The sequence below is a fragment of the Clupea harengus genome, chromosome 2 (genome assembly GCF_900700415.2).
Source record: "Clupea harengus chromosome 2, Ch_v2.0.2, whole genome shotgun sequence".
Taxonomy (NCBI): domain Eukaryota; kingdom Metazoa; phylum Chordata; class Actinopteri; order Clupeiformes; family Clupeidae; genus Clupea; species Clupea harengus.
In genome coordinates this window covers 17,489,607-17,502,106 of record NC_045153.1, presented here as the reverse complement: position 1 = coordinate 17,502,106, position 12,500 = coordinate 17,489,607, and the positions used below count along the sequence as shown (strand labels likewise).

Sequence of the window (12,500 nt, the reverse complement as noted above, 5' to 3'; positions counted from 1 at the left end):
ACACACACACACACACATACATAGTGAGATAAAGAGAATGATGAATGCAAGGCAGACAGTCTGTTGATGAATCTAAATGATTAGAATGATTTTTCATATTTTAAGTTAATTAAAGTAATCAAGACTAATTATCAGTGCACTGGTCTTAGAAAGAGGGTTTATAGCAGTGCCCAGTGGGAGGTCAGATGGACCTATACCTTTGTTTAGTATCCTTAGATAAGTCCTTAACATCGAAACATGTTGGCTATTTTTATTTGGATTTCACAAAATATATAATATGATAATATAATATTTCTTGAAACACAACAGTAGACAATCAGCCTTTGTACTGAGTTGCCCATTTGTTAGCTACTCCATTGGGTAAACAGCCTCTGCACAGCCTCTATGATGTCCCTGGCCAAGAGAGCAAGGACGAGCTCCTGTGTAGTATCCAGCTTAGGAGAGATCATTCAACACCACTGCTCTTAATTCTATCCACCTCCCTTATTGTGCTTCTGCTGTGACAGCTTAACCCTGCACTGCGATAAACACACAAAAAAAATTATCAGATTAGCACCTGACACGACGACTGAGCAAAAAACAAGTCAATATAGTTTAAACACAAACAACAACAACATCCAGCTCACAACGTCACTAAATCTTCATCATAATCAGAAAAACAATACGCTACTAACACCGTTCAAACACGCCAGACTTAATCTGTGCAGGGTTTTAGTAAGGGCATTAATTCCTCAAAAGGCTACTGCTCAATTGGGATAGGGGCTCCACAGGACAATGAGAAGGGGTAAATCTGATCCCCTCTCTCTCTGTTATACACACTTACACACACAAACACACACACACACACATTTAGTCCACCCCGGATCATCAGATTGAATATTCTAATCTTCTTTATAAAAGCTTATGCAACCAATTGTGGTGTTTTGTAAAGCAACTGGACATGAGAATGGTGTGACTCAGCATCTGATGACAGGGTCTCAAGAAGGCTAACTAGACTAGATACGAAGCTATGAAAAAAACACTTCAAGATAAAGACCACTTACACTGATCAAATTACCACAGGATTTAGAACTCTTCATATTCTCTCATAATAATAATAATAATAATAATAATAATAATAATAATAACATACACTTGTTTTCAACTCAGAGGGCTTCCAACAACAGACAATAACACAGATAACGCTGTGGCTAAGTGGAAGAATGTTATAACATTGGAACACAGAGCTTGTAATAGCTGTATAGGGCATTATGTGGCATAGTATAGGGTATAACTTGACAAACTGGCTCTAGGGACAATGTTCAGGGAGTTCAGAGACCAATCAGTCCTTTTCTTTACAATCAACCTTCCCGTAGTGATGTGTGACCTAGGGGTAATAACTGTCTTGGTTGATTTCTAACTTCCCGGTCTACTCTAATGTCAACAAAATGAAACCAAATAGTACCTAAGTGAAGACCCAATAGCAAAAAAATATACCCACACCTCCCTTATATCGAGAAACCCTCTACAGTGGAGCCTCTGAAACGTACTCATCTGCAGCTACACTATGGGGGCCGTTTAAAGCCTTGTAAATAAGAGTTTGATGGGCGCTTAATGAACTCGTAAACTATGTAGCCACAGCGAGTAAATCAAGGGCTCATATGGAGGCACGCTGCTATAAAGAGCATGAAGAGATGCGTGAAAGTAGCAGATGGACTCTAGTGTGTGTGTGTTTGTGTGTGCATATGTGCCTGTGTGTGTGTGTGTGTGTGTGTGTGTGTGTGTGTGTGTGTGTGTGTGTGTGTGTGTGTGTGTGTGTGTGTGTGTGTGTGTGATTGTGTGTTTTAATATGCATGGGTAGAATACACCTTACAGAGACTTCATTTGCATTTCACACTAGGATGGTTTATGGGGGAAACAAACTGGTTGCCCCACTCCCCCCTCTCATCTCCCTCTACACTTAAGACAAGCCTGATCTAAGGAAGGAGGGACAGATGTGTATATGTGTGTGTGTGTGTGCGTGTGTGCGTGCGTGTGCGTGTATGTGTATGTGTATGTGTATGTGTATGTGTATGTGTATGTGTATGTGTATGTGTATGTGTATGTGTATGTGTATGTGTATGTGTGTCCCAAGTTTGATACTAGCGCTTTGTTATCGTGGACTGACAAGACCGTACAATATGACCACTAGTGTACAGAATTGTGTATGAATCCGTATGTGTGCGTGTGTGTGTGTGTGTGTGAGTGAGAGAGAGAGAGAGAAAGAGAGAGAGAGAGAGAGAGAAAAAGAGAGCATGTGCATGAGTATCTGTATCTTTGTCTTTCTATTATATAAAGCAGGCTCTCCCCACGGTCTAAAAATGCTATAGCAGGACGCATGACTAATAGCAGTGGTTGGCATATGAACAAATTGTTTTAGGTGATATTTCTCATTCACATCCTAAAAATAAAGCAAAAAAGGATATGGTGGATATCAGTGGTGGACAGTTTCACATACTGGGGGACAATCTCTGTAAAATGATCTGTCAGATTAGGGTTTTCAAGGGGAAAAAACTGCTTCTGACATAGCATAAAGGCTATTAACATATTTCCATACATGGTGATAGTTCCTTCCAATAAATATGTTTCACATACATAGAAAAGACCAACTGAAAGGTCTGATCTGTTTTTGTTGGGAGTGACAAAGTGTTCATGGTAACTGCAACATTGGAATGTGCTGAATAAGGACACGTATGATTTGATTTGCTATATGATACCCTGTGAAACAAGCTCTAGAAGGGCTCATTTTCAAATACATGATGTCAAAGTGAGGTCAACCCCATTTTTTTTGCCAGACTGCCAGTGGCGTATTTTATACAGACAATTGTAAGCTTTATTAACAGGCAAGTGTTCAGTGTGTTGTAGTTCATATGAGAGAAAAAATGGGGGTGGGGAGGGGGGTTCAAGGGAGAACGAGACCAGTGACTCCCAGGTGAACTGATCCAATTGAGTTATTCACGGCCGACGGAGTCGGTAACGGGGATGTCACCCCTTAATTTGATTCCATTTCCAGTAAGACACCACTCAAATCAGTGGTTTGTTGGCATAATTGACCCATTCCAGGCGGCTCTGTAATTGACCTTGCTGCTGAGGACGGAGGTGACACTGTACGCTGAGCAAGCAAAATTAGCCTAGATAGGAGAAACACCACAGACAGCCTGCCTTTCCACCGTCTGATCTGTGCTTAGCATACTGATGGCATGTGCTGTGCTTAGCATACTGATAGCATGTGTGAGGGACATCCAGAACCAGGTGTGGTTTATTTTCATGGGTCAGTAGGTGGGCATTGGAATGTTGATAAAGTCATTTTTATTTAATTTATTTACTTATGTATTCACTTAGGGGCGGGGGGGGGTCATAAATATGTGCTTGTTCACACACATCAGCTTATACCAACCCAGATTAATGGTTTGATTTACAAGTGCCTGAATTTAGCTATAATAATCAATGCCCTTCAGGCAACTGCTCACGATTTCATGTGTCTCAGTGTGTATGGAAAAGCCCCCCCCCCCCCCCCCCCCCGCGGTTATTACATTCGTTTCCTTTAAGGACAAACTACGCCACAGATGTACCGAAATGAACCAGGACCGGTGTTGCACAGAAAACAGGGAATGGAGTTTGGCAGACCAGGGTTCATTTTCAGCAGGGTATCGGGAGCCAGCCTGAACATGGGGGCTTATATCATTGTGCCCGAACGCGGTGCTTTCCCTCGTTACCTCCCCCCAAGAGGAATACTTACTGCGTAGAGAGTGTAAGCCAGACGGTGGCACCATTTTAAGCTTCATCTGGGATCAGCTGTAAGAAGACCACGGGCAAAAATCATTCTGAATGCGCAGTTTTCCCCTACGCATCTTGTCCCTGACTGACGCATTCATCTCCTTGCAGACCTTTATTTCGCGTCATCACTAGAACATCACCATCATCCTATTTGGGTCGAGGCGATGTTCGTCAGTGATACACAAGAGAGGCATATAATGTTTAAATATTTTCTTCTTGTGTTCTTATGTAACAATTGCTGTTCATTAAACGCCCTTTACAACTGAACACTATTCTGGTCATTTTTTCGACCCCGTAGAACAGCCAGTAATAGGTAAATAAGGCAGATATATTCATGCAAATAACAGCGAGTAGTGTGAAACGCTAGAGGCAGTCAAGTTGCGCTACTGGATCCGCAGTCTTATAAATAGAGCAGTGCGTTACGTAACAAGAGCCATGACTTGTCGGTTGTTTACAATTTTACACTTAAATGATTTCGTGAGGAAGCGAATGTGAAATGCAAACCTAGCAGGCTTTTAGACAATACTTCTTTGCAAGGTGTGAATTTAGGGTGCTTCCCATGCGACGCGAGCTGAATATCAATGTTTTGAAACGGGCAAAATGTGGGTCGACGCCATCCAGAACATTCTTGTCAACAACCAAGTTTCAGTGCAAACATCTGACGAACTACCCTCGTCATAGCCATCGACCTAAAATCTTAGTAAACAACTAAGAATGTAAAAATAGTTTTAAAAATAACCCAAATAAGGCACGCTGTCTTTACGGAGTGTGTTAAATTGATATGTCTAAGACGCAAACACGTGTTTGAGGACTGAAATAATGCTATCAGTACCTTATGTTTACATTATCTTAATAACATGAAGTAGACTAGTGTAGGGTACTTGTTGTAAGTGTTACAATAACAGCCTTCTGTCGACATCTGCTTATTGTGTAAAAATTAGGCTACAGCCTACAACGTAAATGCTAACCCAAAACAAATACTCAAAGATTATACGTGGCTAGCTGATGAGAAAAGTGTTAATTCTATTTGAACGCGTTAGGAGCTACACCTGATTAGGACTGTACTTTCAACAGAATACATTTACATTATACAAATGTATAAAGCGATAAGTCTGACCTTTAGAAAGTCAGATGAGCTACTTACTAAGGTTTCTGAGCATAAGGTGGGTCAAACTAAGTTCCCATAAAGCTGGCCCAGGACGAAAAAATTTATAAAATAAACAAACAAAAAAAATCAAATATAGAAATACATCATATGAGAATGCAAATACAATGAAACTGACTTTGGTAAAAAAAGAAATAGGCATTAATACGTAGTCAACCACATACGGCGTAGATGAACACTGGTAGATCTAGGGGAGCTCTGATGAGCGAGACGAGGGAGGAGCAGCCACCCTCCGGTGGGAGGGACATATTCTCGTCAGATAGGTTCTTTTTACTACCATTCATTCTCAACAACCAATGACTCCAATGAGCCTATCACATAGGCGGTTCAGCAGGTACGCCTTCCATGAAGGTTGCACCGCCTTGTAGCAGTGTGTATTTTTTTCTCTATGCTTTTTTTGTAACTAAAGCTGGGATGTGTAGGACGTCACATGTTGTTTTTCCTCTTCAGTTCAGTCACTTAGCGATATGTGTTATTTACTGGTTAACTGTTACGCACGCCGTATGCGGTGGCCAGAGCTTGGAATGAGATAGAAGCAAGAACTACAGACGAGTTTCCTCCATTTGCGCTTCAAGGAGAGAGAGAACATACAACTTAAGCGAGAAAGTGAGAGTTTTCAGGACACGAGAATGGCGAGTCCGCCGCAAACGGGAGGACACTTACTTTCCAGCGTTTACGTGAATAACAACAACATTAAGAAGTGCGGATACCTGAAGAAGCAGAAGCATGGGCACAAGAGATTCTTCGTGTTGAAGGAGCAGAGCGACGGCTTCCCTGCCCGGCTGGAATATTACGAGAGCGAAAAGAAATGGAAGAACAAATCGGCAGCGAAGAGGGTCATACCCCTGGATTCCTGCTTGAACATTAACAAGAGGGCAGACGCCAAACACAAACACCTCATCGCCCTTTATACCAAGGACGAGTATTTTGCTGTGGCTGCCGAAAATGAACAGGAGCAGGACAATTGGTATGAAGTCTTAACGGATTTAATGAATGAGGGGAGAGTGTGTGACGGATCGTGTAATTCAGCCTCGTCGCTGGTGGGTTTTGACGAGGCGAGCTACGGTATGATTACGCCGGTAAACGCCGCTTATAAGGAGGTTTGGCAAGTGAATTTGAAATCGAAAGGACTTGGTCAGATTCGGAATTTAACGGGAGTATACAGACTTTGTTTGTCAAGCCGGAGTATTAGCTTCGTCAAACTGAACTCGGAGGTGGCTTCTGTCAGTTTACAACTGATGAACATTAGGAGATGCGGCCACTCCGACAGCTTTTTCTTCATCGAAGTGGGCAGGTCCGCGTCAACCGGTCCTGGTGAACTCTGGATGCAGGCGGACGATTCCGTGGTAGCTCAAAATATACATGAAACTATTTTGGAGGCTATGAAAGCCATGAAAGAGCTGTCGGAATTCCGACCCCGCAGCAAGAGCCAGTCCTCAGGTACAAACCCCATCTCCGTGCCCAGCAGGCGGCATTTGAACAACCTCCCGCCGAGTCAGACGGGGCTGCTGCGCCGCTCTAGGACAGACAGCATAGCCGCCACGTCTCCTGTCACCAAATTCTCATCGTGTCGGATAAGAACGGCCAGTGAAGGCGACGGAACTATGATACGCCCAATGTCAGTCACGGGTAGCCCCATCAGTCCCAGTGTGACCCGGACCCAGCTGAGCAGGTCCAACACAGTGACAGCTCGCCCCTGTCGGACTTTCGAATCCCCCTCCTTGCAGCATAGCAAATCCATGTCCATGCCTGTGTCTCGCTGCTCTCCCTCAGCCACGAGCCCAGTCAGCCTGTCCTCCAGCTCTGGGAATTGCTCCAACCTGGAGAGCGCTCCCCGCCCATCAAGCTGCAGCGCGTCTGTCTCAGGGTCGCCTAGCGACGCAGGCTTCATTTCCTGCGATGACTGCGCCTCCAGCCCCGGGGATGGAGTACGGGGTTATCTGTTGGCCTCCAACCGCAGCAACACCCCAGAGTCTTTCACAGACACCCCACCCACCCAGGAGGGTAGTGGCCTGCATGGGTACATGATCATGGAGCGCCGGCATGTGGGTCTGACCCCCTTCTCCCAGCGAATGTCTCGAGCCGGTGTAGGGGATGATGGGCTGCTCTTGGACCTGGAGAAGGCCTACCGTAAGAGGACCCACTCCCTTACCATGCCTCACCAGAAGAGGGCGCCAGCACAGGTCTCCTCAGCCTCACTGGATGAGTACACTCTCATGAGGGCCTCCTACACCTCTAACAACCTGGGCGGGGGCCACTCTTCCAGCCGCAGCTCGCACACCGCCTCCCCAAAAGTCACGTACCCGGAGGACTACGGCGACATCGAAATCGGATCCCTTCTGAAGAGCCCAAGTGGCCCCCACCTGGCCAGCGTTGATGGCTACATGCCCATGACCCCCGGCATGGCCCCCCAGGGAGGCAAGGATGACCTCTACATGCCCATGAGCCCCATGTGCGTGTCGTCTCCCAAGCAAATTATCAACCCCAGGGGGCACCACATACTCCCCGTCTCCAGCAATGGCTTCCGGACCAACTCCCCCAGCAGCAGCTGTTCCCTGGAAGACAGCGGCTACATGAAGATGATCTGCGGCTCAAAGCTGTCGATGGAGAGCGCCGATGGCAGGCTGGGCAACGGCGAGTACCTCAACATGTCCCCCGTGGACCCTTCCTCCTGCTTGGTGTCCCTCACTCCTCCTGATTATTTCCTGGCCTCTCTCGGCCCTGCAGAGAGACACCAGTTGCAGCAGCAGCAGCAGCAGCAGCAGCAGCAGCACCACCACACTCTCCACTTGCAGCGGGTGCCTTACTCCTTCAATTCCCTGCCTCGTTCCTACAAGCCCCAGCAGCAGCAGAAGCAGCAGCAGAAGCAGCAGCAGCAGAAGCAGCAGCAGCAGCAGCAACAGCAACAGCAACAGCAACAGCAACAGCAGCAGCAGCAGCATAATGGGAACGGTGACCAGTATGTGATGATGAGTCCACAGACGCAGAGGATAGTGGAAGAGCCCTCTGGCAGCTGCTGCTGCTCTCCCCCGCGGCAGTCTGAAACAGCCCTCCCCTCCTCCCCCTCGGGCCCTTCTCCGGTGAGGCAGAGCCTCGTGCACCGGGGCCGCCTCAGCAGACCCTCACGCCTCTCCCTGGACACTCTGCCCACCCTGCCTAGCATGACCGAGCACCCATTGCCCGCGGAGCCTAAGAGTCCTGGCGAGTACGTCAACATCGACTTCAGTGCTCAGCATTTCTTCACGCCTCCAACTTCATTTTCCCAACCCTGTAAGGTTCCCTCCTCCTCATCATCCTCCTCCTCATCCTCTTCGTCGTCAGAAAGCCCCGCAACCTCGTCGTTGGGCTTCCCGAGCAGCCAGAGGGGATCCCCGATCCTGTCTGACTACATGAATGTGGACTTGAGCTCGTGCTCCCCGAAGAGGGATATCACACCTGCCCTAGACCCTTTGGACTCACTACCTGAGCTGTGCCCATGTGAGAATAAGGACAAGGATGCCAACAAGGAGGAAAGGGAGGGTGTATATTCCTTGGTACCGCCCGTCGTGCCAGGCTGCCCGGCTAACAAAGATGATTACACAGAGATGACGTTTGGAGGGGCTGGCTCCCCTGCCCAGCCCGTCAGCCTGCAGTCAGGAAGCGATTGCAGTCAGATCACCACCAGTCCCACCATCCGCGTACAGAGGCTGACGCTGGGAGATGCCACTGGTGGCAACAGCTGCGGGGGCATCGAGGCTTTCCTGCTGCCCGGCGTCTCGGACGCTATGGCGGTCTCGGACCCCGACCGGGGCGCCAAGGTGATCCGGGCCGATCCCCAGGGCCGCCGGCGCCACAGCTCGGAGACCTTCTCCTCCACCACGACCGTCACACCCGTCTTTCCCTCGTTTGCCCACCACGCCAAGCGCCTGAGCTCTGCTTCGGTGGAGAGTGTGCCGGCGACGGTACGCGACAGTGAGAGCGTGGACGAGGGGCACTCGTACTCGGCCAACAGCCCCATGTGCCGTCAGACGTCGGCCGGCTTCCAGAACGGACTTAACTACATCGCCTTAAACCTGATGGACGAGGGGCTGCCCGGGTGTGATGCCCTGGTGCGATTCAAGGCTACCAGCTGCTGCAAAGGAGGCATCAATGGAATACACGCCAGTCCCTATGCCAGCCTTGGCTTCAAGGAAACAGCCACAGCTGTAAAAGGTGAGCTGGGAGACTTTTTTTTGTGGCTAGTTTCTCTTTCAGTGCTGTCAAATGGGGGGGCTAATACTTCTCATTCATAAAGTTGCTGCATTTATTGCCATATGCTTGCTCCCTCTAAGAGCAGTGAAGAATTGTGTTGTAAGGTTTGTTACTTTTCACTTGCTGTGAAAAACAGTCTGACTCTAAGTTACTGTTGTGCAGTAGGCTACTGGAGGGTTTCCAGAACATTCATGTGTGCTCATGTGGTACTGTTTTCGACCCTACTTGGTCTGTTGGCTTTAGGCTCACTGATGGATGTAGGGTTGAAGTAGACACAGCTGTAAATGGACCTCCCCCCACACACGCACATACAGTGGCTTTCCTATGTGGCTTCCCTAGTAGATTAACTGTTCCGTCGTGATGTGACATTTAGTGTTCAGTGTTTATCATTTTGTAAATGATGATTCCGAAGAGTACAGTAACTTGTTTAATTCGAACACCAAAATAGATTAAATACAACCATGTCACGAATGCATACCATGTCATGTTTACGTCTTATGAACGCATTAGGCTAGTCTTCACGATAAGAACCGTTGTGAACACAAACCGGAAAGCTTATAATTCTTTTGCTCGTAATTGCGCAGAATATTTTCGCGGGATGATGAACGCAACGTCAGAGCGAAATATGACGCAGTTCTTATTATGAACCTCCATGCCGATGACCACCCACACGTAAACACCTCTGAATGTTGTTGCGGATGAGAAATATGTGATACAGGCAGGGAAATTTGATATCGAAAATGTTTTTCAGACATACATTTCACAATACGCAGTCGTATTATTCAATCATAGTTATTTTTCTTGCGTGATTATCCTATTAGCCTACATAATCGCGTGACAGGCTTGCAGTTATGCAATAACGCTAAGCAAGCGCAAAGTCATCAACCCTGTTATTTATTATTTTTTGCAATCTGGTGTAAAATGCGGATAGTTACAGTGATCAGATGTATTGCTGTGAAATGAAATTCATATTTGGCCTGTGGTGAGTTTGCTGTTGTTAAACAGCAGGGAACACCCCCCACATACACACTCGTACTCAAACACACACACACACTGGCTCGCACACGTTGTTAATCTGACATGTGCCTCCCTATGCATGTGGCTGTAGCACGGAGTGGGCAGGTTCCTCTGCCCTCCCTCTCCCTCTCTCTCGCTCTCGCTCTCACTCTCCCTCCCTCCTGCTCTCTTGTGCCGTGTGCAGTGGTGGGCCATTGGCCCCCCGGAAAAACAAGTGAGTCAGTTGTTTATCACTTGTCAGGTAGCAGGTTTCAGGGATGGAATGTAGGCTGTGTGCAAAGGTCGCGAGGAGGTGAATACGTTCTTGTTTTTCCGACCTGGCTGCTGTTTTTTCTCTAGCGCTCTGACTCCCGCTTTCACTCCTTCTGTCGTTTAAATTTGTTTTACGGATGACACGCCTTTTTGTGTTTTTTTTGGTTTTAAAATCTTGGCAGGGAAAAAGACACACAAGTTAATACAAACATACACTATGTACCCAAACAAAAACTATTTAAGGCTTCATGTGATTTCTGAGCCCCTCCTTGGTGTGGTTATATGACTATACACAGAAATAATTTGTGAGTTGTGTGAGTTGCATGTCTTGTGTGCACGTGTGTATTGGTAGTTGTATGAATGTGTGTGTGTGGGTGGGTGTGTGTATGGGGGTGTATATGAGTGTTTTGGGTGTATTGCTGAAAGGAGTGCCCCAGACCTGTGGTGACCCTCTTAATGCAAACATGACAAACACTCCAGGAGCGGGATCCAATTAGGAAAGCACGAGTCTGCTCTCACTGTACAGGAAGAGGAGGGTCTCTCTCTCTCTCTCTCTCACACACACACACACACACACACACACTCAGATGAATGCTACTCTACACAGCTACACAAACAATACACACACATAATACACAGACAGACCCACAGAGCAAATGGCACAGCCTTCTGTAAAGTGTTGAGGGTCCAGCCAAAAACACCTAAATGTGGGCTAAATGCATGTGGGCTCTTTGTGAATGTGAGCACACACTGCGCTTGGTAAAGCAGGTGTTTCTGAAGAGAAGCAGTACAGGTTTTTTCCCCCTCTCTCGCTCTTGGGCTGAGCAGAATGATATGGCCGTAGGCTATGGACTGCGTAGGCGGAAGAGAGGGAGGAGCAAACCAATGTTTTTCTCACACACAGTTGGCCTCTCGTTCACACACACACACACACACACACATGCACACACACTCACACGTGCGCTGAGCCACACACTCTCATTCACTCACCCGCAAGATACAATGGGCTAGTTAAACAACCTTTTATCAGAATGGAAAATGAATACTGTGAAATACCTAGCACATTTCTCTCTCGCGTTCTCTCTATCTCTATCTCTCTGCATTTCAATGATTCCACGCCATTGACAGCCAGCATGAAAAGGCTAAGCTCTTGTTTACTACTAAGACGCCAGGCCAGCCAGCCACATTCCCCACAGACCTGCCCTCCTGTGTTTCCCTCCTGGTCTCTCCTCGAGCCTTAGCCACAGCCGTAGACAAATAACAACCAGACCAGAGCCAAGGAAAACACACACACACACACACACACACACACACACACACACACATGATCTTAGTTCTTATTAGACCTATAGTTTTTGTATAGCATGTTTTTTTCAGTCTGGAATGTGGAATCTTTTTAGGGGGGTTGGGGGGTGGGTTCGTGTTTGCTTGCTACAGGCTATTTGTGCTGAAAATGTGTGTGTGTGTTCACGTGTGTGTGTGTGTGTGTGTGTGTGTGTGTGTGTGTGTTGCCTTGGTCTCTTGAGTGTTGTTGCAGTTTCATTTTCAGAGCAGTTCAGCCTCATACATACATATATATATACTATACACACACACACACACACACACACACACACACACACACACACACACACACACAGCACTCACACAGACACACACCCCTTCCCTGCGCTGTGTTGTAAATCAGATGGGTGCCCTTTGACCTGTCCCTGGGCCATACGCAGGGGCTCAGAAGATTAGACCATCGGGCCAAGCAGAGCCTAAAGCTAAGAGCTATTTAGACATTTTCTCCTCTTTTCCCTCTCTCCCTTTTTCTGTCACCCCCCCCCCTCCTCCTCCTCCTTCTCTCTCTCTCTGCCACCCCTCTATCTTCTGATCTCCCCATCTGATGTCTCTCTCTATCTCTCCTCAGCAAGTTCCCTCCCCGTTGAAGTGTTGTTGTCTGGTGTGTGTGTGTGTGTTGTTTTGACTGAGTCTCCTGACTGAGTAAATAATTCTTGAATTGTAGATGAGAGCAGCCTTCGATTAGAGGTTTCCCTCC

General features: G+C 47.2%; 1 protein-coding gene across 1 annotated transcript in view; it reads left to right on the top strand.

Moving 5' to 3' along the window:
* The first annotated feature begins 5,260 nt into the window (after positions 1 to 5,260).
* Positions 5,261 to 12,500, top strand: part of irs2b (insulin receptor substrate 2b) — a 17,379-nt gene continuing 10,139 nt past the window's right edge. Inside the window, exon 1 of the mRNA XM_031584934.2 lies at positions 5,261 to 9,151. Coding sequence (XP_031440794.1) covers positions 5,590 to 9,151 — 3,562 coding nt within the window. The 5' untranslated portion in view covers positions 5,261 to 5,589. The remainder of the gene's footprint in view (positions 9,152 to 12,500) is intronic.